The 27,043-nt window shown below is 32.5% G+C and overlaps 2 protein-coding genes across 6 annotated transcripts in view; one reads left to right on the top strand and one right to left on the bottom strand.

Moving 5' to 3' along the window:
* GNPDA2 (glucosamine-6-phosphate deaminase 2) overlaps window positions 1-4,708 on the top strand; it is a 28,489-nt gene extending 23,781 nt beyond the window's left edge. For all 3 annotated transcript variants that reach the window (XM_077136773.1, XM_077136772.1, XM_077136771.1), the window contains one exon: window positions 1,572-4,708. In XM_077136773.1, coding sequence (XP_076992888.1) covers window positions 1,572-1,633 — 62 coding nt within the window. In that variant the 3' untranslated portion in view covers window positions 1,634-4,708. The remainder of the gene's footprint in view (window positions 1-1,571) is intronic.
* Window positions 176-26,385, bottom strand: GUF1 (GTP binding elongation factor GUF1). Of its 3 annotated transcripts, none has more exons than XM_077136770.1 (17): window positions 26,246-26,385; window positions 23,868-23,979; window positions 23,586-23,734; window positions 23,277-23,357; window positions 22,101-22,178; window positions 20,834-20,917; window positions 18,647-18,711; window positions 17,902-18,105; window positions 16,397-16,536; window positions 15,113-15,236; window positions 14,628-14,760; window positions 13,733-13,876; window positions 12,210-12,343; window positions 9,229-9,330; window positions 7,288-7,407; window positions 5,646-5,682; window positions 176-4,851 (listed from the first exon to the last, which is right to left on the bottom strand). In XM_077136770.1, exons 2-17 carry the CDS (start codon window positions 23,965-23,967, stop codon window positions 4,714-4,716), a joined length of 1,833 nt encoding a protein of 610 aa, XP_076992885.1. In that variant the 5' UTR covers window positions 23,968-23,979; window positions 26,246-26,385; the 3' UTR covers window positions 176-4,713. The 3 variants fall into 3 exon arrangements, 2 of the variants coding, with proteins under 2 accessions (XP_076992885.1, XP_076992884.1); XM_077136769.1 differs by lacking the exon at window positions 26,246-26,385 and adding an exon at window positions 25,587-25,946; XR_013165857.1 differs by lacking the exons at window positions 176-4,851; window positions 5,646-5,682; window positions 7,288-7,407; window positions 26,246-26,385 and adding exons at window positions 9,516-9,604; window positions 25,587-25,946 and having other exon boundaries at window positions 9,249-9,330.
* Window positions 26,386-27,043: the final 658 nt, after the last annotated feature.

Here is a 27,043-nt window from a genome sequence, read left to right as displayed (position 1 = left end):
TTCAAATTATTTTCTAAATGACCAGAATTAGAGTGTTTTAAATAGGGAAATGGTGTAATCTAATTTGTTTTAAAAAGATCATTTAACTGCTGTGTAAAAATTGCATTATGGGGTGGGGAAAAAAGAATGAAAGCAGGATTTTTTAGTTAGGAGAGTAGTCAGATTAGATGACTAGGGTGATACCAGTGGAGATGATCTATGGCCATTTTAAGATACATATTGAAAGTAGTGCCCAAAGGTACAGCCAGTTGGTCTTGGTGTTAAATAAAATGAGGAGACATGACCCCCCAAAAAATGAACAGTGCCTTTAGGTTTCTAGGTTCAGCAGTTTAATGAATCAAATGGTGACAACCATGTACAAGATTTAAAAAAACTGAAAGGGGAAAAATTACTCTTTATCTTGTTTTTGGGGTGTCATTCAGACACTGAGGTAGGGTGTCATATAACTAGCATTTTCTTTTAGTTCATAAGTTCCCCAATCCATCCCACCCTCCCCCACTTTTTAAAGACTATTCTGTATTTCCTTCACTACAATCCTCAGCACTGTGCATGTTCCTTGCTTTGCTTATTCCCTCAAAGCAGGTCTTCCTCAGGGTTTGGATTTTAGAATTCTTTAGCAGCCTTCCTGACAGGGAACATCTTACAAGAACTCTATCTCCCCAATCCCAAATTCTCATTTCCTGGGGGTGGGGGGGGGACCTGCATTATGACTCCCTATCCCCAGCTTCCATGTTCTTAATAATTTGGAAAATTTAACTGATTTCTCTTAGCAAAATACAAAATCTTACATTCAAAATAAAAAAAATCTTTAGTTCAATAATTGCATCAAAGATAATTTCTTTTAGAACTTTTCCCCCAAAGAAAGTACCTACCCATTAAAACATGAGAACCAAAAGAATAGTTATTTCCCAAGGAAGAGTTAGTCAATAGGTAAGAATAATTTACAAGTATACCAATTATAAAATGAAATTAAAATCTATTAGGAAATTAATAACAGTAGCTATCTTCTGTACTGTTTAGTAAACCTCTTTCAATGTGGAACGGTTAAGCTAGTAATCAACACCTTTCATAAATACAGATGTCAAAATAGTGAAAAAGAATTTGCCAGATGAATGGATAGGGTAATATATCAGAGAACTAAAGTTATTGTAGTTTAACAGCAGTTTTGAGCCCCTCACTGGTATCTGGTGAGAGAAATGACATAGAGGATCAAAAATAATAGACTTCTAATATAATTACAATGTATTAATAACCATGCCAGTATGCAAATGTTACCTTGTGATACTAGAAAAGCTCTTTGAAGAACTGCACCTCCTTTTGGTTATTCCCAAAGTTCCTGTATACATCCTAGATGTACACTGTTGCATCGCTAATTGTAAATTGTTATTTGCTAGACAGTTAAAACTGAAGATACTGAAATTTTTCTATTTGCATTTTTCTAGTAAACCTGTTGTGTATCAGATGGGAACCAATATAATTACTGTATTATAAAATAGTTAATTTTCTAAAGTAAATGATATGCAGTTCAAAATTAACTAAAATACAACTAGAACTGTACTTTTTTCTTTAAGGTTTAATGCATGTGCACAATAAACTTGTGGATCCACTACACAGTATGAAGGAAGGAAGTTGAAGGACTCTGGAGCAAAACTCTACAGGAATGAACAGTACTTTCTATAAGCAGTAGATGAATTTTCAGCTATGCAATATAAAACATGGGAAATTTTGAAAACTATTATTTTTAAAGTCCAATATATTGCTAAACATTCCATATTTAGAATGTCTATTTTATCCTAGGGTTTAATTATAGTTAGCACTCACAATTGTCAGCTGTTTATAATAAAATAAAACCACACAGCCAGCATATAAAACAGCAGAAAAAATGAAGTGTCTGCCTGTTTAAGAAAAATTTCTTTAAAAGCCTGCACATTAATTACCATTCATTGTATGATTCCAGTGGCATAATAAACAGATTTTTACTTTTTAATCATGTGATAACACAGGTGAACTATGATTGCAAACCTTCAGTTTTGGAATACTATTTATATTTTCTGTGCATACCCAAGCTTTTTTGCACATGGTTGCCTTAGTCAATCTTCCTGTAGTAGGATCTGGGCATCAAAATTCTTGCTCTATATCATTGGTAAAGGAAATTGGAGGGTATGACAGTGCCTAAAAATACATTTTACGTCCTTTTGAAAATTATGTATAAGTGCGTATTTTTTACAGCACCTTCTATAGTCCTCTTTTTAAAAATGCGCTGTTATTTTGAACTTAAGTTCATGCCCTTAATATGAGTTTGTTGCCATTTATGAACTTTATACTTAGCAACACACTTCAGGAAATTCTTTTGGGGAAAAAAATGATTATGCTTCATAAATAGTTAGCTTTTATTCCTTCTAGTAAAAATGTCTAAGAATAATGTTTATGATATACAAAAGGAATTATTGTAACTATTTTAGATTGCTATAGCAACTTGCATCATTAAATTGTTTTCTACCTTTAATTCAAATAAAGCCTACAATAAACAAATACTGTTATCTACACTTTATTCCCTGAAGTGAAATGGAAGAATACACACAATTAAGATTGCTGTGAGCCTGCAATTACTATTTGTTTGCTGCCATCATGCAGTAAGGAGATGTAAGCTAAAAGACAATTGTCACCCCTCTAGTTTCTCCATCTTGCTCCATGGGAAGTAAAAACTTTCCTTTTCTCTATTTTGTGTCTTATAAACCATTCTGGTAGAATAATCATTACTTAAATATCTACTATGTGAGTGAAATGTGTTTATAGTTAAGCTCCTTAACATATTTAAATAGCAAATTAAAAATGAAATAAAACTGGATAAAATATTGCTTTATTTTAATTCCAGATGATGAAATTGTACTATAGTTTTAGGTAGGTATTATTGTTTTTAAATAACTAGTCAATCAGTAGTATATTCCAATCATGTTTGTACTAATAAAGAATTGGTTACTGCACACTGCCCTAACTTGTTCTGGGCAACTAATCACCCTATATGTTGGGTAACTGCCAGTACTGCCTTTCTCTTTTTATTGTAAATTAAATTAGGAAATGCCTATAGAGCTCAGCACAGTGGCAGGAGCATTAAACTTAATAAGTGGTGGCTATTCTAATTGGTTATTTTTTAGGTATCATTTTAATGTTTGCTAAAATCTTAGCAATAAAAGATCCTCAGGGGATACACCTTAAAAACTCATGTCAAACCACCACCATCATCTGCTTAAGAGTGGCCAAGGGAAAGAACTTAAGTTCACACTACAAAATCTGGAAAATATCTTTTTTGTCCTATTATTAGTACAAGTAAAATTATTTCCTAAAGAGCCACAGGTTTAAGGAGGGTATAATTTGCCCAAATTGCAAAAATACTAAGAAAAAAAGCACAAATATTAAATAGCAGACGCTTACATAGGACGTACTATATACCGTGTATAAACCTGTCACTTTGACGGATGGAAGAGGGTGCAAGGGTGGTTTGACGGTAGAATGCTCACCAGCGATTCCAGCCTATGCATCATTCTCCCCGTCCCACCCCTACCACACACAGACACACGCACAAGGATGGAGGACAACATTTGTGTTTTAAGTATATTAAATTCCTTTTCTAACTTGAAATCAACTGCCATTTTTCAAAATACTACTGTCATGGAATTTCATATTTTATCTGCATTCTTTCCCTAGAAGGATATATGGAATGTATCTGGGCTAATAAACTTATACAACTAGGACTGAATCAGATTACTTGTATACACAATTTTAGTCCCATTGTCTTAATGTATAATTAAAATTATCTTACAATGTATAAACCTTAGCATTAAAATTCATCATCTAGTCTAATCCCCAAGGACGCTGACCTCATTCAGTTCACTCAAGGTAGAGAACCTCAGTCTCAATTATGAAATCTAGACAATAGTTAATCTGTCATTAATAGGTGCTGATAATACCAAACATCACTTTGTACAATTGCATTTTGAAGATCAGAAGTTAGTAAAACAGCCTCTGCCTTCATTTTAACTTAGATATATTCCTAAACTATCACATTTCAAAACAAGTTCTCACAAAATTTTATCAAAATTTTGTCAAGATGTCTAGGTAGTGTACTTTTGAATTACTTTGTTCACTGATTCATACATATCACCAAACATGATCCATCTAATAAGACATTTGAAATGTAAAGTAGTTTTGAACTACTTTAACTTGGGCTTAAACTAGATGTAATTAAAGCCTGGGGCCTTGTAAAAAAATATGCATACAATAAGACAGTTATTATTCACTGAGTACTTACTATGTGTCATGTAGTCTTCTGAATATTTTAAATGTATATCTCATTTAGTCCCCACAACATCTTTATGGAGTTAAGATTGTAAGTTTTACTAAAGAGAAAACAATGGGTAATTTTGTCAAAGTCCCACTACTACTGAGTGATGGAACAAAAATTTGAAATCATGTAATATGGCTTCAGAAAACAATCTCTTAGCCATCACACTACTCCCCTTCAAAGAAAAGGCAGTCAAATTGTTTCAACCTGAAAACTCTGAAAGTAACAAGCAAATTTATATTGAAGGGGGAGAACATTTTTCTCACTCTCATTCTGTTAACATGTTATATTACTAATACAAATGAAAGGATGTACAGTTTTTTTGATGTACAGTTTTTCATTTATGAAAATTCCATGTATTTTCCTGCCAACTATTTATCAGATTGTTTTTTTAGAACTTTTATAAAAGCATCTTTTGGAACTTCAATGTTGCCAACTTTCCTCAGTTTTTTCTTTCCTTCTGCTTGTCTCTTCAGGAGTTTCATTTTTCGGGTAATATCACCACCATACTGAAAAAATATTTTTTAAAAAATTTGAATTCCAAATCACTCCACAGAATTATAATCATGAAATACAATTTATATAGAGACATCAATGCAATCATAACATCCTTATCAAATTATCCATAAAGTAGGTTTCTGTAATATCTCTCAAATCCCCTTCCTTGTCTGATCCTAATTTTACTAACTTCTCAAAGAATGAAAGACTTTATTTTTCTGGGATGGGGATGAAGAACCCTAAGGAAATTCGGTACATTATCAACCTTCTTACTGATTCAGGGCCTGGAATTTTGAATTATAGCTATAGTCTGTTAAAGAAAATCTTAAGTCACTTAGGTATAACTGTGTCAGCTACTATGCTAAGTATTTAACTCTCATAAAGGACTTTTTTTTTTACATACTAAATTTGGCAAAGCAATGTGAGAGATATGGCTTTCAATTACCACACTCTTCCTACAATAAGATATATCCACTGTCTTCAAAATCTTTATTATAAATACGTGTTATCCCGATTGTAAATAACTTATAAAATTTTTCCTTAGTAGTACTGTGTATAAGGACATTTTTATAAACAAGGTAACAAAAATTAAGAATGGTGAAAATGATAATACTATGATCAAGCTAAAATTTACCTATTTATAAAGGATATTTAGAGATGAAATAAAGGGTACTGTTAAACAACAGAAACTAATATATTTACACACCCCTTTTATTTTCTCTGTTTTTTGTCTTTGATTCCCCTTTTCTTTTTAAACCCATAATTAATATATTATAAAGTGAACTAAAAACAGCTAGATACGTACACATTTTGCCAAAACATTTTTCCTATAGGCTTTCACACTGTAAAAGAGAAAATTTCATATCAGTATATAACTTTATTACATTGTTTAAAACTACTTTATTTCTAAAAACAATTTTTTTCTGAAGATTTTTAAGGATAGTGCCATGCCTATATAAAATTGCTATAGCCAAATAGATAGCTCAAATGCTCTTGCATTTATTTTCATGTTCTGGGCATAAATCTAGCACAGGAATTCAACATGAATTATCATCAACATAAATTATGAACAAAAAAAGGTCAAGGCTTATAACAGACCTGGCTTGACTACCCAAATTTGAATATGATGTGACTTGTTTACAAGAAGTATATAAAGCTACTTCTAACCTAAGAACACTACCAGTACTACTTCCAAAGAAAATTAATAAAAATGATTCTTATTTCTGATTCCACTGAATATGGGTCCAAAGTGACTAGGAATATAAAGAACAATATATTAATAGATTCAAACTTTTATAAAACGCAATTCCAGGTGAACTAATTTAATGTATCCATCTAAGCAGAAATACTTACAAAATAATTTATTTCTTTAATAATCTTATTTCTAGGAAATTTCTACTCTAATTTTGAAAACTGCACCAATCTCATCTATTGTATAGGAAGACACATTTATTTCCCTCTGAAGAGTTCTCTAGCCCAACAGAATAATAGATGATTATTTGCTGACAGAATTGTACTTTCCAGGATGTTTTGTTAACCAGTTCTACTCTGTGCTTAATCTTTTGGGTATCCAGGAAAATACAAAGGAACTATCTGAAGCAAAATGATGTTAAGAAATTAAATTCACTGTAAACTTAAGCATAAATTTACCCGAAGGCTGTTTGAAAATGAGTTATATTCCATTACTATTGATAGTATAATTTGTTGTAAGCTAGAATTGAACAGGATTTCCCAACTGTTCGTAACTGAGGAGTTACTTCTGAGTTCCCAGAAGTCACTATATAATTAAGGAAAGGAAATGAGAAGTGCTGTAAAATATTTCCTGCAGCACTTGCTGTTACTCATAGAACAGCTTCTTTGGTATTCTGATTTACAGATCACATTTCATGGAAAATACTAGTTTTCTAAAAATACTAGCTTATCTTCCACGTCTACCATATATTCTATGTAGAGTCCTCAATGGAATGTAAAATCTAACATACTAGCATTCCTTTGTCACTTCTCTGGTTTACAATCTCCTAGCTTTAGGGACGTGATATTAAATGCTTCAGGTAAAAAAATCATAATTTAGTCTGTCTTTTGGAATTATATCTCTAAATCCTTTCAGTTTCAGTTCCTATTATCTTATAATCTAACTGAAGAAATAAAACCATAAAAAATTTATAAAAATTCCTTACCCAGGAAATGCAATTCAGATAAGTGAAAATGAAAGAAATTCCTCAAATCTGTAAATATTATAATTAATAATATCACCAATGGTGTTCTATAAGTAATTCAAAGAAATAGTCTTTATAGAATTAGTGGAAGTAAAGAGTCATGTAGCTCGACCATAGTGTTTTTTCTAGTACGAATAAAAGCTTAGGTTAATGTTAGTATTTGAAATTTTCTTTAGTTTTCAAGGTATAGAATTCTTAAACTAATCCAGAAACAAATGAATTTCAACTCACGTTTCTCTTGCAATTATTTTACTTCCAATAGCAGCTTGGATTGCTATTTCAAAGAGCTGCCTAGGAAGAGAATCCTTTAGACGTTCACATATGGCTTTACCAACGGAGTGTGCTTTGTCTCTGAGACAGAAAAAATATAACTCTTTACATATCCTAAACAAGAACATTTAAAGTAGTTTCCTAGTCCATATGTACAATTAATGTAAAGTGATTTCTTTTTTTTTTCAAGGAACTGAAATATCTTTTATTAATATAATTAAAAATACATGATAAAACATTTTATTTATAAAACAAAATTCTTTAGAGGCAAAGACAAAAGTAAAATGTAAAATAGGAAATAAAGAACAAGCTCTCTGAGGGAAGACCACAATACCAAAAAAAAGAGAGAAAATATGAAGTACTAATGTAAAAAATGTAATATCTAACTAATAAGACTCCCAGAAAAAAAAAAAAAGAGTAAAGAAAATGGGAAGGAAATCATTTTTGAAATAGAAGAAAATTTCTGGTGATAATAAGGAATATGATTTTTTAGAACACCAAGATAAAATGAAAAACCTCAAAGTTTCCAGTGGGAGGTGGCTGAGGGAACTCATGGGGAGGCAAGTTACCCACAAAGGAATAAGAACTAAGTATTCAACTTTTCAATAACCAAGTTCAGATGGAAAGCTATTTTCAGCTTGGAATCTTATACTCAGCAAAAGTAGATTAATGGCAAAATAAATGTTTTTTTTTTTTTAACTTTTTTTATTGTATAGTATAACATACATACAGAGCAAAGAAATAAAAATGCAATAGTTTTCAAAGCACTCTTCAACAAGTGGTTACAGGACATATCCCAGAGTTTGTCATGGGCTACCATACCATCCTCTCAGGTTTTTCCTTCTAGCTGCTTCAGAATATAGGAGGCTAGAGGGCTTAAATGCTTTTTTATCATCACAATTGACTTTTTGTAAAGTGATTTCTTAAGGAAGTGAAATGGAAGTCTTTTATCATAAACATCTCTTCTCTGGATCATGTATGACTTTTCTGGCTCCAAAATTAATATATGATCCAATACAGAAATTTTAGAAAAGAAACACATCAGAGAATAAATCAGTTAATACATACATTCTGGATGCCCACCATCTCATTCAGAGAAAACCTGTTAACATTGTAGAATGTTTATCTTAAACAGACATTATTCTAGTAATTTTTTGACCACTGTATTTTAATTTTATGTTTGATTACAGTGTATATATTCTTTAATATAAGCAATTTATTTTAACTAATCCCCTATTTCTTTAACATGTAAGGTATTTCATTTTTCACTATTATAAAATGTTATATGAATACAAAATACATTTTCTCCTCAAATCTTAAACTATCATTATAAAGTTTTGTTTTTATTTTGGCAGGCACTGGGAATCAAACCTGCATCTATGGCATGGCAGGCAAGAACTCTGCCTGCTGAGCCACCATGGCCCGCCCTATAAAGTTTTATTTTACACTTATCTTATACGATAAAGAAAACATCTTTACATGACACTTTTCTTTTTGGCTAACGTAATTCTATCACCCTTTAATATTTTAACAAAGAAAAGCATTGAAAAATAATGGAAGGAAAAATCAACAGAGGGGAGTTTATCTTGATTACCTTTAAAAATGGTTTAAAGGTAATTAAAAATATATATTATATATGTACATATATAATATTATTTAAATATATATAAAAATATAGGTGCTCAAATAAAAATGAACCATCATGATGATGAACATGCAACTATGTGATGATATTGTGAATTACTGATTATATATGTAGAACAGAATGATCATATGTCAAGAATGTTTTTGTTCGTTTGTTGCTAAATTTTTTTTAATTAATAAAAAAATGAACAACCAATAATTAAAGACAAACATCAAAACAGATTACTTTCACATATGATTAGTTTCTATTTTGCTTACTTGTGTACAATAGTTACTAGCTCCTCTACAATATTGCCATTCAGGAAAATATCCATTCTTACAAGTTCTGCAGTCTGGTAGCCTGCATCTTCATAATCAAAACTAGTGAGGGGAAAAAAAGTGGCAGATAAACATTATACTTCCCAGTTGACTTTTTCTTTTCAAAAGAGCTTTTTCTACCCCTCCTATACCCTCCAAGAATGACCTAATATTCAATCAAAATAATAAATATAATTTCAGGTCAATTTAGATTCTATGACTCTAAATATCCAGAGCAAAAAACAAACCTTGTCTTTTTATGTTTATGAAGTGAGGGGCAAAATAATGACTTGTATTAAGAGTAAGGAGGGAAAGGGAAAATCAAGGGGCTCGTGCCCTAGAGAAAAAGAGAAAAAAAATTGGTAAGCCAGACTAAGAAAATGAATTGGGAAAAAAAGGCGAACAGAATACAAATATCACCTTCCCAATAGTCCCAGCAGCTGGGTAGCTGCAGATAATACTATACATTACAGAGTCATTCTCAGATTTATAAGTTGGGTTTCTATTTAATTTTCTTTTATCTAGGACAAATTTAGGACAACCATACATTTAAATAAATGCTATGGCCTTGTTAAAACAGTCATTAGTAGTAAATAAGACTTTTAGATTTCATGTTTTTTTTCAGTTTCAACCTTCAGAGGCTTTTATGACGATTAAATGAGTTAATACATGTAAAGCACTTAGAAGCAGCACCTGGTACAAACTTGAGTTTTTAAAGCAGGGCCTATCCTACACATATAAGCATATGTGTTATCTATTACTACTACTGATATAATCAAAGCTTGCAATACTAAAACAGGCATATTTAAATGTTTAACATATAGAAGCAAGGTCTAAAAGACAATGTTTCAATTTTGCTTACACTTTTACTCAATGATGGATAGGAACATATACATTCTGTTTTCTTAATTTTAAAACCACCTGTTATGTGAGTTGCAAATGTGTTTGATTTTTCCTTTCAGGAGGAAGGTCATGGTTATGACAATACTCTACAACCAGGTTATTGTCTAATGTGTTGCAAAGTCCCTTCCACAACGAACATAATTTATTAAGCATTTACGATATGAACCATACTGAGTAATGTGCAGAATACAAAGAGAGAGAAGATATCAGTTCTGAACTTTCCAGTTGTTTACGACTTTAAAATGATATTTACTCCAAAACTGTACAATTTAACTCATTTTCCCAAAATAAACCATTATGGAAATGGCATCTGTGTTTCCAAGCTAGCTAGTGGAAACTGAACCTCTATTCAAACACAAGTATTCTACTTCTAGTGTATTCTTAGAAACATTCTAAACTCCAAAAGACTACCTGGGAATTGAAGGCAAAGGGCTTTGTTTGATTAAAGATCAAAAGCAGACCTATGTAGTTCCTGTACTACAAAGGAATTGCTCTTCTGGCCTAGTTGAAGTAGATTCTTGCCATTTGGTGTGAAAGAAATTGTTCCTGACCTCTATCCAGGGGAGGTCTATGGCCTTGACCAGAAGACCATGAACTATGATGAATTAAGTCATGAGCTGACTATATATAAAAAACGTCCAACATAACAAGAATTACTTTAGTTTCAGAAGACAGAATTGCTTTATTTTTATGCAGTTCAAAATAAATTATGTATTTAAGTTTACAAACTAAACTATCTATTCTTTAAGATCACTTAAATCAGTAGTTGGTACCTAAATGCAAACTATGATTATCAGACTTCTGTTAAAAATACTTATAGATCCTGAGCCAAGTAATCTTTCTTTTAACTATAGTAATTGTTTAACAATTTGCTGCCTCAATTTATTTTACTTTTAATCTCACTGCTACTTATTTTTTAAAGGCCCTGAATGAAAGAAGCCCCAGAAAAAGAGGGGGAAAATAAGCAACAAAGTACAAAAATAAATTCTCAGTTCAAACTAACATGATTTCTTAGTATTAAGAACTATAGTTTATGCTCACTTTCTTCACTGAAAAGTTCAGAAAGCTAAGCTTCCACAACACTGGAGCATGTTCTTTAAACACATTTTTCTTTTGAATGTTTATTTTAAATATGCAAGTGTATTTTTATATATATGAATGTTCATTTTCCCCTCTATTTTTCTATTATGTTTCATATTTCTTTTTCACTCTATTATATACTATAGGGTCATACAAGATTTTTGGATGCTTAGGACACCTAGAAATATTTGCCCCAACAAACAATACTCCTCAAATGCTATGCACTGAGTTCTTTGTTATTTAATAGAACGCTTCCTTTATTTTTATCAGCCTGTTCCTCCATGTGTTCTACAGAGTAAGACAATGATTTCCATGTCATAGACAACTTATTTCTGTGAAGACCAAGTGATCTCAAAATCTACACAGCATTTTTCACAAACTGAACATGTACCTCTATTTTCAAATGTATCGAGCTGCTCCAGGGATTATTTAACATAATGTATTTATGTTAAAAAAATGCATTTTTAAAATAAATAAAAAACATATTTTTTAAAACAAATAAAAAATGTATTTTTAAAGTAAATTTTAAAATTTACTTTCAAAATGTAAAATCTAGCTGCTCCAGGGATTATTTAACATAATGTATTTATGTTTAAAAAAATATATTTTTAAAATTTAAAAAAATGTATTTTTAAAGGACCATTGAGGTCACAAGTAGCTTTTTGAAATTATATATAATTCTTAATCCAAAGATAAGAAGTATACAACTATTATCATGAAGAGGGTACTTCATGATGTTTTCATTAAAAAAAAAAAGTATAATAGTTTGATAAAAAACCCAAGGGACTCTTTCTTTTTCCCATAAGCATATAACAAGTATTCTGTGATACCTATTAGAGTATGATTCTCAACTGTCTTCAAAGTGGCTGAAATTGTTCAGTATGTGAAATACTAGTATATTCTTGCTGTCAATATTTCAAAAAATTCCTCAGCATCTGAGTTTCCCATTAATTTTTTACCTAGCATATCCAGAAGACAGGGATTTCAAAGAGTCATAAAAATCCACTACAATTTCACTCAAAGGGAAGAGATATTTAAGCATAACTCTATTTTGATCAATAAACGTCATACTTTTCTGAACTGCTCTTCGAGCCTAAAAAGAGGAAAAAAGATGGATTTAATGATAACCTACTCAAATAATTTTCTGAATACAGGCAATGTATTCAGAAAATGTCAATTAGTGAATTACACATTTCCTTAAAAATCCTAATAGTAAAGAGTGGGCAAAATGACAGAATAATTTCTTTGATGGTCCAGTAAAAACTTGTGACCTATATTTATAAAACAAAACAACCTTGTATTTAATTATATCATGCTGACTACCCAACCTTTTTTTTGGATATTGTATGGCATTTCATTATTTTCCATGGGAGTATCCTGTTACTACAGCACCATTTCATTGAATTTTTGTTTTACTTTTTTGCTTGTTTTTAATGGGAAGTGCATATACTGGGAATTGAACCTGGGTCTCCTACATGGCAGGCAAGAATTCTACCACTGAAATACCCTTGCACCCCCCTCACTTTGGTTTTATATAACAATTCTATCTTTGTTTTGGGGGGTGGGTGCATGGTCTGGGAATCGAACACAGGTCTCCCACATGGAAGGCGAGCATTCTACCAATGAACCACCTGTGCACCCTTACTTATCTTTTTTTAATTGCATCATTTCATTGAACAATAAATCAAGGTAACTATAGATGAAGTCTTGTTTTACAAATAAGGGAATTTAGGTACAGAGGAGTAGACACCAAAGTTAGCAGTCCAGTTTGTAACAAAAGAATTAGAACTCAAGTCCCCTAGTGCCCACTGGAAAGTTATTTTCAATATGTTAAAAAGATTGTTCAAATAAGCTCTTTTTGAGGAATGTGACTATATCCAATTTGTGGATGAAGCCATTTATTACAATATGACAAAAAATGAAGCATAATGAAGAATACCTTCTAATTTGGGCTCCCTGAAGTGTTATAACTACTTTTCAAACTATATTCAAGTACTCAAGGCTTGAAAAAATACGTACTTTTAGCTACTCAATATGAAAACAAATTTTTCTTTTGGCCTAAAGATCAGTTCAGAACATTACCAAAGATGATCAATAATTTTTAAAGTCTCCCTCTCCCATTCTCTGTGTGTGTGCATAGATAGACACACACATAATATAAAAAATTCTCATTGAGCTCATAATAAGCTCAATAGGCTTATTAAACAAAGAAAATGTTGTTTTGTTTTATAGATATACACACATATAATATGTTTTATAGATATACACATATAATATGTTTTATAGATATACACACATATAATATGTTTTATAGATATACACACATATAATATGTTTTATAGATATACACACATATAATATACTGAGCTCATAATAAGCTCAGTATGCTTATTAATGAAGAAAACTATTTCAAAACTGGGCTGGAAACCACTGTTTCAAAGACTAAAACCTACACTTATATTGAACTAAATCATATTTATACCTCACAAAGCATCATTATTTTTCCAATGTAGTCATCTGGTGTGATAATGGTGCCCAAAACAAGTGGTTCCAAATATTCTGTTACTTTTGATTTATCAGGAAATTGTGCAGGACTGATGATTGTAATTTCTTTTTCTCTATACTCCTAAAAATTAGAAAAATCACCAACAGTTAAAAAGAAATAATAATTACACATTTCTTAAAAGTTCACTTTCCAGTGTATGAGGGAAATTATTTTTTGTTGACTTTGTTAGAATTAACAAAAATACAAAAGAATTCCTAAAAGTCAGAAAATTATCTTAACATGTTTTAGATATAAATAATATATACTTGTTACTGACATTTACTTAACACATTTCACATACTATTAAAAAAGTGTGACATAAAAATACATTTAAATCTCCCCCTTATAAAGCATTATAATTAATTTACTTAGTTGGAAAATATTTACAGATGCCAAAATGGATATTTCTTTACAATAGATTGCCACTTAAGATGGAATTCATTATCTCTATCACTTTCAAATCTAAAATTTCCCACTGCATGTAGGAATGCTTCAATTTTTAGAAGATAAATTACCTATGACCAAAATCATATTCTCCATCTTTGTACTAGATTTACAAGTGTTTTTCATCACTAATTCCACTTTTTACTCCCAGTAAAAATTTATATAGTATTTATAATGTAGACATTATACCAAGTTAAGAATAATACTGCAGAAATTAATTTCCAGACAGCTTCGTAATTCAATTTCTATTACTAATTAAGAAGTAAATATCTACTTAGCTTATTAGCTACTGATGTACTAAAATGTTTCTCTTGCATTCTGTATACACACATACAGATTTAGTTTTCCCATTTATGCTGGTTTACAATAGTACTAAATATTATAGTACCTTTATCAATTTTGGTGATGAAAGAACAGCTTTAAAAGGAACAGTGGGTGTTGTCAAAATAACAGAAGCATTATATTCTTGTTCTAGTCGCTGGTTGAAAACTTCCATATGCAAGAGTCCAAGAAATCCCAACCTGGCAGGGGGGAAAGCCAAACTCTAAAATGTTTATGTCCCATGGCTCTATTTTCTTTGATGAACATATTGTTATTTTGGAAGGGAGGGATGGAATCAAAGGAGTCATTCAGGCAATTCATATCATAATTAAATGCTGGCCTAATATTATTAAATAAGATTCAAGTCTTCCATTAGTCTTCTATTTGGAATCGCTATCAAACACCTATAGAATGTCAATTCACACTGTGATATAGGCAAGTATAAATTTTTTGTTCATGTTACACTTATATGAATTTATACTCAAGAGTAATACACCATTTAAACTTTATTTTCTTATAAAAATGGAACGTTACAATGTGAATGAACCTTACCTCCAGCCAGCACCCAGGGCAAGGCTACTATCCCGAAGAACTGTTACACTGGGGTCATTTAAAGTCAGTTTTTCCACAGCACTCTTCAGGTTATTATATTCAGATTGGTCTATAGGGTACATACCTGGGGACACAATGAATTCTATTTACCACATATAAATTGCCAATAGACTTAATTTAATATGCAATGTTTCCAAATTCAGTATTAATCATTTAGCTTTTAAATTACATTATTTCAGTGACCAAAATATTGGTTTGCTAAGAAACTATGGATATTAAGTTACAATAGCTTCAAAATACCTTGCATATGATGAGCTTTAGGGAATTTATAACTGGATTCACAATCCAAATAATGATTCCATGCATTTGCAAATATATAGAGAAAAAAAAACAGCCATAGGAATTAGGCCTATTAGGAAAATGTACTTCATTTCCTAACTTTAGTATTTCAAAAAAACCCAAAAGTTTACAACATTTCACAACCAGTATCTAAAATACAGAAATAGAAAATAGTTTTGTAGAGCTGATTATCTATTAAAATCAAGATAAATCTTGCTTTTTTCAATTCAATGACAGGAACTTTGGGTATTGTAATGACTTGACTTGTCTTTCACTGACACTTCTGAAGTTCACCCCTCTCAAGTCTTCCAAAATCCAAATCACAAACTTTGCCCAAATATGGGGGTAAAACAAAGTTTCTAATTCCCAATGAGAAATACTATATGAAGTAAAGTACGAGATGGAATACCAGGACAGAGTAACCTGATGACCCTTCAATAAGGTCTTTTGCATATGTCTATAATAAGTAGTAGTGATGCTCAAGTTATATATATATGAGGTGACATTACTCTCTATCACATCTACACTTATATAATATACCACTGAAGGCCACTTCAGAGGAAAGCAGTCAGTAAATGTCTACTGATAGTCATTAAAACTCCCTTATTAGAATAATGTTTCATATATAATAATGGATTCTACAGAGAAACAAGAAAATTCATACTCTGATGTTGTTCTATATTTCAAAGAGCTTATTTCTTAAGAGCTTACTTATTACGAGTTCTTACGAGAATTTAGGAAATGGTCTCCTATATAGTTTCATCATTACATATAAAATTATACTGATATATAAATAACATAAAAAATTAGTAAAAACAATAGCCTAGCATTAGCAGTTTACTTAAGATAATCAGAACATTTATCTTCTAATAATTTGTTTCATTACACAGACTTTTATTTTCAAAACATACTGGCCCTCCTTCTTTGAATTTTTGAGCTCCTCACCTGCAAATACCATTGGTTTCGCTGATTTAAACCCAGGCAAGGGTTCCACTGGTTGTTTATGTAAATATAATGTATCTCCTATTTGCGCTTCAGTGACATCTTTCATCCCAGCAATCAGATAGCCCACCTGTCCTGCATATCTAAATAAAATTATTATATGGAAATAATATTTACTCTTTCAAGCACATGCTCACAATCAGTTCTACCTTCCCAGGAAACTATCATACACTTTCCAAACAAAATTTCAAGTTGAAAATAAATGCTACCATCAATTTTCAAAATTTTAAGGATTGTCAGCAAAAGAATACATCAACCCTTACAATCCATTAACTACAGACCTATGTGCTACAAGCCTAAGGACTTCATGACTCTACCCAACTTGGCAAATAAAACAACTTCTAAATATAATGTAAACATAGTGAAAATGGTATAAGTGCAGATGCACAAAGCACTTTGTAATAGCAATTTTATTAATCAGCATTACAATTAAAAAAAAAAACAACACAGAAAAAAAGAAATTTTTAACCAAGAAAAAAAATGTGGAGTCTCAATAAACCTGACATCTAGTTAGTTCATGGTTCTTCTTATAAGAAAAAAGCAAATTCTAAGATTTCAGGTTTTTAGCTTTTTTTTTTAGAAAAGTAAATTCCTGAACATATCTTGGCTTGGAATAAATTCAACCAATTTCCTATATCTTTGAATTCTATATCTTAAACCACAAAAAAATTTACATTTAAAAGAAGTTCAATATATGATATGTATGCCACAATACTGCCAGACCTTAGAAATATTTAGGTGAAGTTAAATAAAATAGATTTTCTAAATTTCAAATAAAAATGTAATCAGTAAGACTGCTAGTTTTAGACATTCAATACTAAACACTCAAATGCCTCTATAATCATATACGTTAATATTTACAGATGAGGAAACAAAGACCTCAGAAAACTCCAAAGCACATCTATCTAAGTTACTACCTGAGGTACAGAGTAAGCACTCAGTACTTGTATAAATCCAGAAGTCAGTTTTTCTGTTGTACCCTACCTTGCTAACCATCCTTCCATGAATTCTAATCCAGGTTTTAACATGAATTCCAAACAAAAAAAAATTAACAAGTATCTATCTTAACTGCTTTTATGTTGAAAAATCTGGTTATCAAGAAATTAAATGCCAAACATGATGTCAAATATGGACATGGCTGGGGAACACTCTTTCACACCCCATCAAATACAGAAATACAACACGTCTGTACTGAGTCATAAGATTAATTATGACTGATTTTAGCAACAAAACATAAATTATATTTTATATTCATAGAATTTCTATGATCCTTCACACATGAGATTCCTTCTGATAGAGCATTCACTGTACAGTTGCATCAAATGATCAGGTTTCTGTTGTTGCTGTTAACCAAACAGGGCTCTTTCTATGCATACCAAGTTGAAAAAGAGGAAGAGACAGAGAGAAACACATTCAAATTAATCTAATGATTAAAACAGATTACTTACAATTTCTGAGTTGGCTGCTCATTAGGATTCAGAACTCCTACTTCGTTGACATCATATGTCTTTTGAGTATATGCAGATACAATTTTATCTCCTTTGGAAACTACTCCATCAAGTAAAGCAACATTTGCTATCACACCCCTATACTGGTCAAAGGTGGAGTCAAATACCAAGGCTTTCAGGGGATTTTGGCGATGCACTTTAGGACTATTAAAAATAAGTAAATGACAAATTCACATACACTAAAGTCCTAATAAAATGCTTATTTTCAGCTCAAATATTATACTTAATTTATGTTAGTACTTGAGTAAGGTTGATATCAAACAACTAAAATAAAACCTTCCTATAAATATTACAAATTTAACATTTGTTACATCTGCAACATTATGTTACAAAGTCTATTTTTATTAGATTTAAACTCCGGTTTTAAATAAATGAGTGTTTTAAAATTATTTATGAAACTGATATGAAATAAGTATGTTTGTTTGAAATTAAGGCAAAGAACACTAATTACCAATATACTGAAATCTCTTTCTTATAATGATAGTTATAGGGAGATCCCCATCTCTGATTTTTCTTTTATTTTATCATATTTACATTTTTATAATTCTAAAAATAAATAAAAAATGTATCTCACTGACCACAAGAGTATATCTGACATATCCACTAGCTAAAATAACAGATAAAATTCATGGTCTTTGGACTATTAAATATTAAGTAAATAGCATTAAAATAGTGAAATACTTACGGGGGTATTCTTTCAATGACTGCTTGAAGAACACTTTCAACATTTGTTCCAAGTTTGGCAGAAATCTAAAAATATACACATGAAAAATAAGCATTTGAAGTTAAGAAGATACTTTTCTTTCCTGATAATTATGATTTGTAATCTGAAGGAAGAAAGAATTCTAACAATTAGCAATTTGTTTGAAGAAAATATATCTAAAGGAAACACACACACACACACACACAAACCAAACAGTATATTGACAAATACCCTTCCAATGCAGTTAGGTAGTTCTATGGGTCCAGTATGAAATTACAAGCACATCATGATTATGGTACTGAAAGAGCAATGGAGTTCAAAAAAATCTGATAACAGTCCTGACTCTACATGGAACTTATGACCGACAAATATGTATCTCTCTTCCAGCTTAAACATACTCATCGGCAAAACGAAATGTTTATTCATATTTTGCCCAAATGTTAAGATTGTTTTGGGAAAAAACAATAAAATATGAAAGGCATACTAATTACTATTTTACTGTTCCTATATCAAAAAAGCAGGCCAGTAGATTCAACCACATGTACATGGACTGAACTCTGTCACCACCAGTAATTGGACCGTCTCTGAAATCTTAATTTCAGAAATCCATGACCTACAAACTACCTCTGACCCTTCCAACTCACGCTAAACCAGGGTTTTTTAACTTCAGTACTACTGACATTTTGGGCTGAACAATTCTACGTAGGGGGGATGGCCTGTGCATTTTAGGATGCCAAACAGCAAATCTGGCCCCTACCCACAGATGCGCCAGAAGCACCCCAACCCCAATTGTGACAACCAAATGTCTCCAGACAGTCCAAACATCCCTTGAGGAGCAAAATTATTCCACATTGAGACCTACCACTCCAGACTTTAGTATCTTTTCCCCAACAGTCCTTTAAGATAACTTCTAATCCACTGATCATAAGTCTGTTATTCATTAACCCCTCTCTCTCTTCCATCCTTTCCCAACTGAGACTCCAAGGTCCACTGTTTATACTTACCCAGTTCAACCACCTTGGATTTTCTCCCTATTAAAAACAGCTGGCAAAACCTCAACTTTAAGAGAATCCAACTATATACCTTTTCTATGCATATGTACAGAACAGCTAAATCTTAGTGGAGAAAAATCAAATGGCCACTCTGGTTGGTTCCTCTTGAATTCATGACCATAAATCTCCAAGTACAGGTAACACTTCCTAGCTGTCCCAGGAAACTTCCCCTAGTAAATTCATTTTACAACTCAAAAAGAAGATTATTTCACACCACCTTCTTTTCTACCCATACATTTTCCACTCAGGGCAATTAACTTTCATCTCCTATTTCAGTAAGGAAACAGAAAACATCAAAAACTCTTTTCCAAATATACAGATCTTACCCACAACCCTGCCTTATTCCATTACAATCTGAGACTATTCCCATTTTTGTCTGAAAAGTCAATCCTTCCATACCACGTTTCTCTTCTGGATCCTAACCTCTCTAAATTGTCTCCAGTTCTTATAGTATTCTTATATCCTAAAAACAGACAATAATGTAGCCTGACTTTTAGGACTTTTCTACCTATACTTTTTCTTTAGGAAATTGTATCCATTTTCACAGCTTTAAATACCATATATGTGTCAATGACTCCTAAATATCTACCTCTGACTTGCCCATCTCCATGAATGGCGGATCTGTATATTTAGACAATAACTCTAAGATGTTCAGCAGACACTTCAAACTCACTATATTCAAAACAGAGTGCCTTATTTCTTCTCCCCATATCTGTTTCTCCCCCGTCCTAGTTACATTAATAAATGACAGGACTATTCAGCCAGTTGCTCAAATCCCAAGTCTTTCTTGCTTCTTTTTTTTAATTCTTAACACATCATCAGCAAATCTATACCTACTACAAAATATATATCAAACTTGCTCTTTAGTTCTGACATACTGGTTAACTAGACCTGTGACCTTCATAAAAGTAATAAAGCCTTTGAGCCTTAGTTCCTTCCACTGTAACACAAGAATAACTTCTATTTGAAATTATTGAAATATTAGTAAAAAGAATTTGATAAAACTATAAAAACACTATATAATGCCAGGCTATTAAATGCTATGAAATTTCACTTGGGCCCAATTACCTGAGATTTTAAAAAGTATAAATGACAATCTTCAAAACAGGTACTTTACCTTAATACATTCATCACTTGGAATATCAAACACCTCTTCAATTTGTTTTTCAACTCTTTCAGGATCAGCATTCTTCAGATCTATCTTTAAAAAAAATTATGTCTTAATACAATAAAAACAAAAAGTATTCGGTATAAAAAGTATTCGGTATTAACAGTATTTGGAAATCAATAAAATCTTACCTCTTTGAACTTAACCCCTCTGTGATTTTTCTCAAAAGTATTAAAATAATCTAGATGTAATTAATATAATTTTAACAAGTATGACCACAAAAAAACAGAGATCAGACAGCAGAGCAGCCAAAACTTTAGGCAGTTAATTATTCAAGGCATTAGAAAAGTTCAATAATTTATCAGTTAGCACCATGTGAACTGATTTAATAGACATATGTCAGATTATAACACTGATTCTGACAACAACCTTTCTTACCAATGAGTAACCTTGCTTCTCTTAAACTTAACTCCAATAACAAGAAATATCAGTAATGCAATGCAGATTTTAAAATTAAGATTCTTAATTAATGTTAAAATATAAAAGTAGAGGTTAGGGCGGGCCACGGTGGCTCAGCAGGCAGAGTTCTCCTGCCATGCTGGAGATCTGGGTTCGATTCCCAGGGCCTGCCCATGCTAAAAAAAAAGTGAGGTTAACAGCTCTCAATTTAGCATCTGACTGTTATGTTTTATGCACTGTACTATTTCCTTCTAGATCATAAACTCCTTTTCTTTTCCTAAGTATAACTTAACAGACATATTTTATCTGTCCTGTATCAATTTCCTAAAGAAATGACACTCCATCACTCTCTCTGATTCTGGGGGATGATCTCTTCAATTACATGCAAGAATAAAGGAGTCTAGTTGCAATTCTATCACACACAGTTAAAAAGAATAAATCCCACCAATATACTTAAAAAATAGCTGAGTGGGCGGGCCGCGGTGGCTCAGCGGGCAAGAGTGCTTGCCTGCCATGCCGGAGGACCCCGGTTCGATTCCCGGCCCCAGCCCATGTAAAAAACAAATAAACAAACAAAATATAATAAAACAAGAAAATGTTTAAAGATGTTTCCCTTTCTTCCTCCCTTCCTTCCTTCCATCCTTCCTTCCTTCTCTGTCTTTCCTTCCTTTCCTCCCTCTCTCTTTAAAAAAAAAAAAAAAAAAAAAAAAAAATAGCTGAGATCCCTCAGAAAAAAAAAATTGTACAGTTGACATCGAAATGTTAAATATTCTTTTAGAAAATGAAATAATAAACAGCATCATTGTCTCGTAATTACCTTGTTTATAACTGGAATTACGGATAGTTGTGCTTCAAAGGCAAGAAAGAAGTTTGCTACAGTTTGGGCTTGAATACCCTGAAAATATCAAGACAATATATTAACATGGTCATCTACCATCTCTCATAAAACTTATTCCTACATCTTAATCAAAATTGAAGTTTTATAGCACTTTAATAATAAAATTCAATTAAATGCCATGTATTAGCCCTTCCGACTTTTCTCTCCAGCTTATCTCTTGGGGGTCAAAATGAAGACAGCTAATGGTAAAGCAATAACCACAGCAAACAGTGTGAGCCATAGACACTCCAAGCTTGAGACAGGGAGCCTCAAACAGAGACACTGAGCAGACTATACTTTCATGCATCTGGATCATTCCCTGTGATAATTCCTTTCAGTTGAGAAGCATTTATTGGAGGACTGTGTCTGTGCCAGGCACTGTGTCAGTCACTGGACACGAAGATAAAACACAGACCCTCAAGGACACAGTCAGGCAATGCAGTTTTACAAAGCCCAGTACTTATTTTATATAAAGTAAAGAAAGGTTAACATTCCGTGGCAGGATCAGACAAGGATTAACACAGAAAACAAAAAAAAACCTTTGGATTCTGAATGAAAAGTGTGTGAGAAACTAAGATATAATAAAAATTTAAATATTGTATCATAACTCACTTTTATAGTTTATGGCCATTTGCTGAATATGGCTTTATGGTTTATGCTTATATCCCAAAAGTACTTGGTAATGCTATTGACATGTATTTTTAAACATAATACCTCCCAAATTACCTTATAATAATCCCAAATGATTTGAAAACTAAAGATTTACTTCAAAGTTCTATTCAAATTAATATAGAAACCTCAGATTAAGAACTCCTAAAATTGTTTTTTGGTGGGATGCATTTATGAATATGACATAATATTTCAACAAAAAAATACATCAATTTCTTGAACAATTTGTGAAAATTCTGTGAGAATTCTCATTTTAAAAGATAGTCAATTTCATAGAATTGATATGAAATATAACTTCAAATAAATAGCCCCAAAACATGTTGTTAAGTAATAAATAAATTTATTTTTTGCAAACACAAAAGTTTCATTTCCAAAACACACAATAAGTAAAACCTCTTAAAACAATCAAATCACCATGTCACACCATATAAAATGAAAAGTACCTACCTCATTTGCATCAACTACAAGTAAAACACCCTGGCAAGCAGAGAGTGACCTGGATACTTCATAATTAAAATCAACATGGCCCTAAGAACCAAAAAATATTGGTAGTTATAAATGCTAGCTATGATTTTTTTCAGGCAGGGGTAGCAAGACAAATTTACTCATTCCACTAGATAAAAAGTTGTTAAATATAGGTTTCTTTTTTTTCAGTGTGTCGTGAAACAATTTACAATAACATAAAACAAAAAGCAAACATAAGTGTATACTATTCAGTTAAATTAACTATCCATATAATACTGATGTTAAACTTACAGGAGTATCAATGAGATTAAAAAGGTACTGCTTTCCTTCATAATTATAAAAGAGAGATGCTGTCTGTGCTTTAACGGTGATTCCTCTTTCTCGTTCCACTTGCAATGTATCAAGAACTTGCTTATTATTTTTTGTTTTATCAATTGTCCCTATAAACAGAAATACATATTACTATTTCCATGTGCTTAAAAGAAAAGACCTATAGAAAATAAAATTAAATAAAAAAAAATAGTAAAATAAATTACAAGTTGCCAGCAAGTCTATAATATAAAACAAAAATACCTGTTAGTTCTAGGAGCCTGTCAGCTAAAGTACTTTTGCCATGATCCACGTGTGCAATGATACTGAAGTTTCTAATATTTTCAACAGGAAATCTAGACATGTCTAGTTTTTCCTAAAAAGGAAGAGAAATTTATGAGTAAAATTGTGCACAATGTGAAACAAGTATACTGGTTAAAAATATATTTTGTCTCCTTTGAAGAATTTCATTTCTAGCATTTATATTGTTTATATTGATCATGTGCAATAAAAAGATATATGATTAAAACCCTTTTACAAGGAAGCTATTACAATAAAAGTCACCAAATCAGTTTCATAGTCACAGCTATACACAAGTTCCTTAATATTTCCACCACCGTATCAACCCTTAGGAACTGAATTTACTTTCATGAAGAATACAAGATACCTAGAACTCCCCAACAACTTGAAAGTGCCTTGTTCAGAAAAACCTCTTGAATCAAAGGAGATACAGAAAACCTTAAATAATGAATGAAATTCTCTGCCTCTATAACATTTCATCATCATAGTCAGATCTATTTTAAAATCTATCCTAACAGAGTCTGCAAAGGTTTACTTTAGATACATTTTATTTGGATACTCTGGTGAGAAAAAAAAATCACATCAGCAAAGGCTTTTTTCCCTATCACTTACAATTTTTAAGTATTTTTAAATGAGAATTCTTGTTGTTTTTTATTACTCACATTTTAAAAAGCGCTTTACTAAGATTCATCACCAAATTTTGAAAAATTGGTATTTATGGAATATTTGCACTCTAAACATTTTACGTATTTCTATCTAGTCTGTATCTCATAGATGACAAAAAAAGTGAAATTACAATGAAATATAAAATTCTTAGGAACTTTAACTTTTCTTTTTATAAGCACCCCAATAAAAGGCGGACAATAAAAGGGCATCTATTACGAGGAAAAAAAAATTCTCCAAAAAAAAAAAAAAAAATCCGGATTTTAGGCCCTGTGCATCTATTTTTGCCATTCAATGAAACGTGTGTAACAGGAAGGCACTATTTTTAAGAGGAACTTACATTTTCCAGTTACTCATATCTATACTCAATTACTTCACTTGTCTGCCTAAACTATATTTCTTCAGTTATCAGAGATCAAGTGTCTATACAGGTACTTACTCTCTGCCTTCTCCAACCACAAGAACAAAGAAAGAAAGTAGGCAATTTTCTTTGAGTAAATAAAATCTAATACACACCCTGGATTTTTAATATGCAAGGTACTGGACTAAAAGTTCCATGCCTTACATCATAAAATTCTCACAGTCAATCGACGTTTTATTAGCATGCCCTTCAACGAATGAATAGACAGAAACAGAGAGGTCAAGTAACTGGTCCAGGTCACACATCTAGTAAGTTGCAGGAAAACGGACTACTGTCCGCCTCAGCAGGCTTTTAGAATTAAATAAATACATATACGCAAAACGCTTAGACTGTCCCCCTTCTCCTGCTTCGCATAAACAATGAGTTACTGACATTGCAAATGAGGAAACCTAAGAAGTTCTGACTTGCCCAAGGTCACAAGAGTGAGTAGTGAAGATATTCATAGACACGGGCTCAGCTCGCGCTTTGTGCTCTGCCTCGCTTTACAGAATCTCAAGCTGCGTTCACAGCTGGTCCCAGGAAGCCGTGCACATTTCCAAACTCCAAAGGGGCACCCAAAGTTTTAAAAAGTAGCTGACTAAAGACTAAGGGTCAGTCACCTTTTGGTCCGCAGAGCTATAGAGCCTGGTCCAAAGCCTGGACTCTGCAGCAGCCTTGCGGCGCAGTAGGGGACCACGTCTAGGCAGCCCCCGGCGCGTGGCCCCGGTGGCCCGCGGTCCGAGAGCTTGTCCGCGCCGCCAGCCCCGGCCCGCAAAAGCCCACATAACCCCGGGCGGCGGGGATGTCAGGAGGGAACCGGGAGATGCGACAGTCTCATTACACTGCCTGCTTTTCTCGGAGGCGCCCGGCTAGGGCCCCACGGCTCCAGCTTACGGAGGGTCTCCGAAGTGGAGCAGGTGATGTGTGGAAAGCAGCACTATCCTATCCAGAGACCCGGTGGGACGCCGGGAACGTGGCGCCTCTCGTCGCCGTACGCACGTCACCGCCCCCACGCAAGCGTGACGTCAGCGCTCCTCTCGGTAGGTTTTGAGGAAGCTGCTGCTTTTATTCTCATCTGTGTGCAGTGCCGTTTGCATTGAACTCTCTAGTCCCTTCTGTGTACAGCCCTATGGAGTAGATACCGAATTCTTTCAGATGACCTCGGGAAATTCTGAGTGACTTACCCAAGAGCACACAGGGAGGAAGTGGTGTAAGCAGAGTTTTGAGTCCAGAAGGTCTTGATTCTTAATTCTGCGGTGTTTATCGCTTAAATACATACCTTTAAGGGAGGGGTGAATGAAGATAGGAGACGTGGATGAGGATCCCAGGTTTAAGTCATTGACCGGATAAGTAGTTGAACGTTGGCTCTTAGCCTTCGAGCCAAAGGCAAAATAATATTAGAACTATTTTCCAAGTCTGGAAGTCAAAATGTATTCCACATGTTGTCATCTGAAAGGAAATAGGCGGTAAAATTGCTTTCAATAACAAAGAAAGTTCTAGCCACGTGAAGGTGGAAGAAGCTTACATACCTGAACGCCCTAATGTCCCCATAATCTTCAGGTTACCACTTAAAAAAAAAAAATATTTACCCTGGAGAATGCAGACATGGCCAAAGTTAAGGACAAGGGATAAAGGAGATTTGGGTACCACGTCCAACGCTTTTTCTTTATGTCTTTAAGGATTTGATTAGAGATTTCTTTGTTAGTTGTAGTACAGAATGTTACTCACTGATTTTACTCCCCCCAAAGTTTGTAAGAATTTTTTTAGTGGCCTCGAGGGTACTCAGTATAGACTGAAAGAGTAATGCTAATTTCAGATGTTTTAAGTCCATCAGGATTCTTTTTTAAAAGCAAAAGCACAAAATTATCTCTGAAATCGTGCTTGCAGACTTAGATTTAGCCCATTTTACAGCCTCTCTCAAAACAACTGGATATCAGTTTCTGCTTATTTTTTTCCCATTCAAATTCTTGAATTCTCACTCAAATTATTTTTTTTTCCTGTTTATTCGGTGTATATCTGGTTTATACCATCCCTTTTAATTCCCGAATAGAATTCCAATATGTGCATGTACAGTTTT

The sequence above is a fragment of the Tamandua tetradactyla genome, chromosome 19 (assembly GCF_023851605.1).
Source record: "Tamandua tetradactyla isolate mTamTet1 chromosome 19, mTamTet1.pri, whole genome shotgun sequence".
NCBI lineage: Eukaryota > Metazoa > Chordata > Mammalia > Pilosa > Myrmecophagidae > Tamandua > Tamandua tetradactyla.
This window is presented reverse-complemented; position numbering and strand designations above follow the sequence as displayed.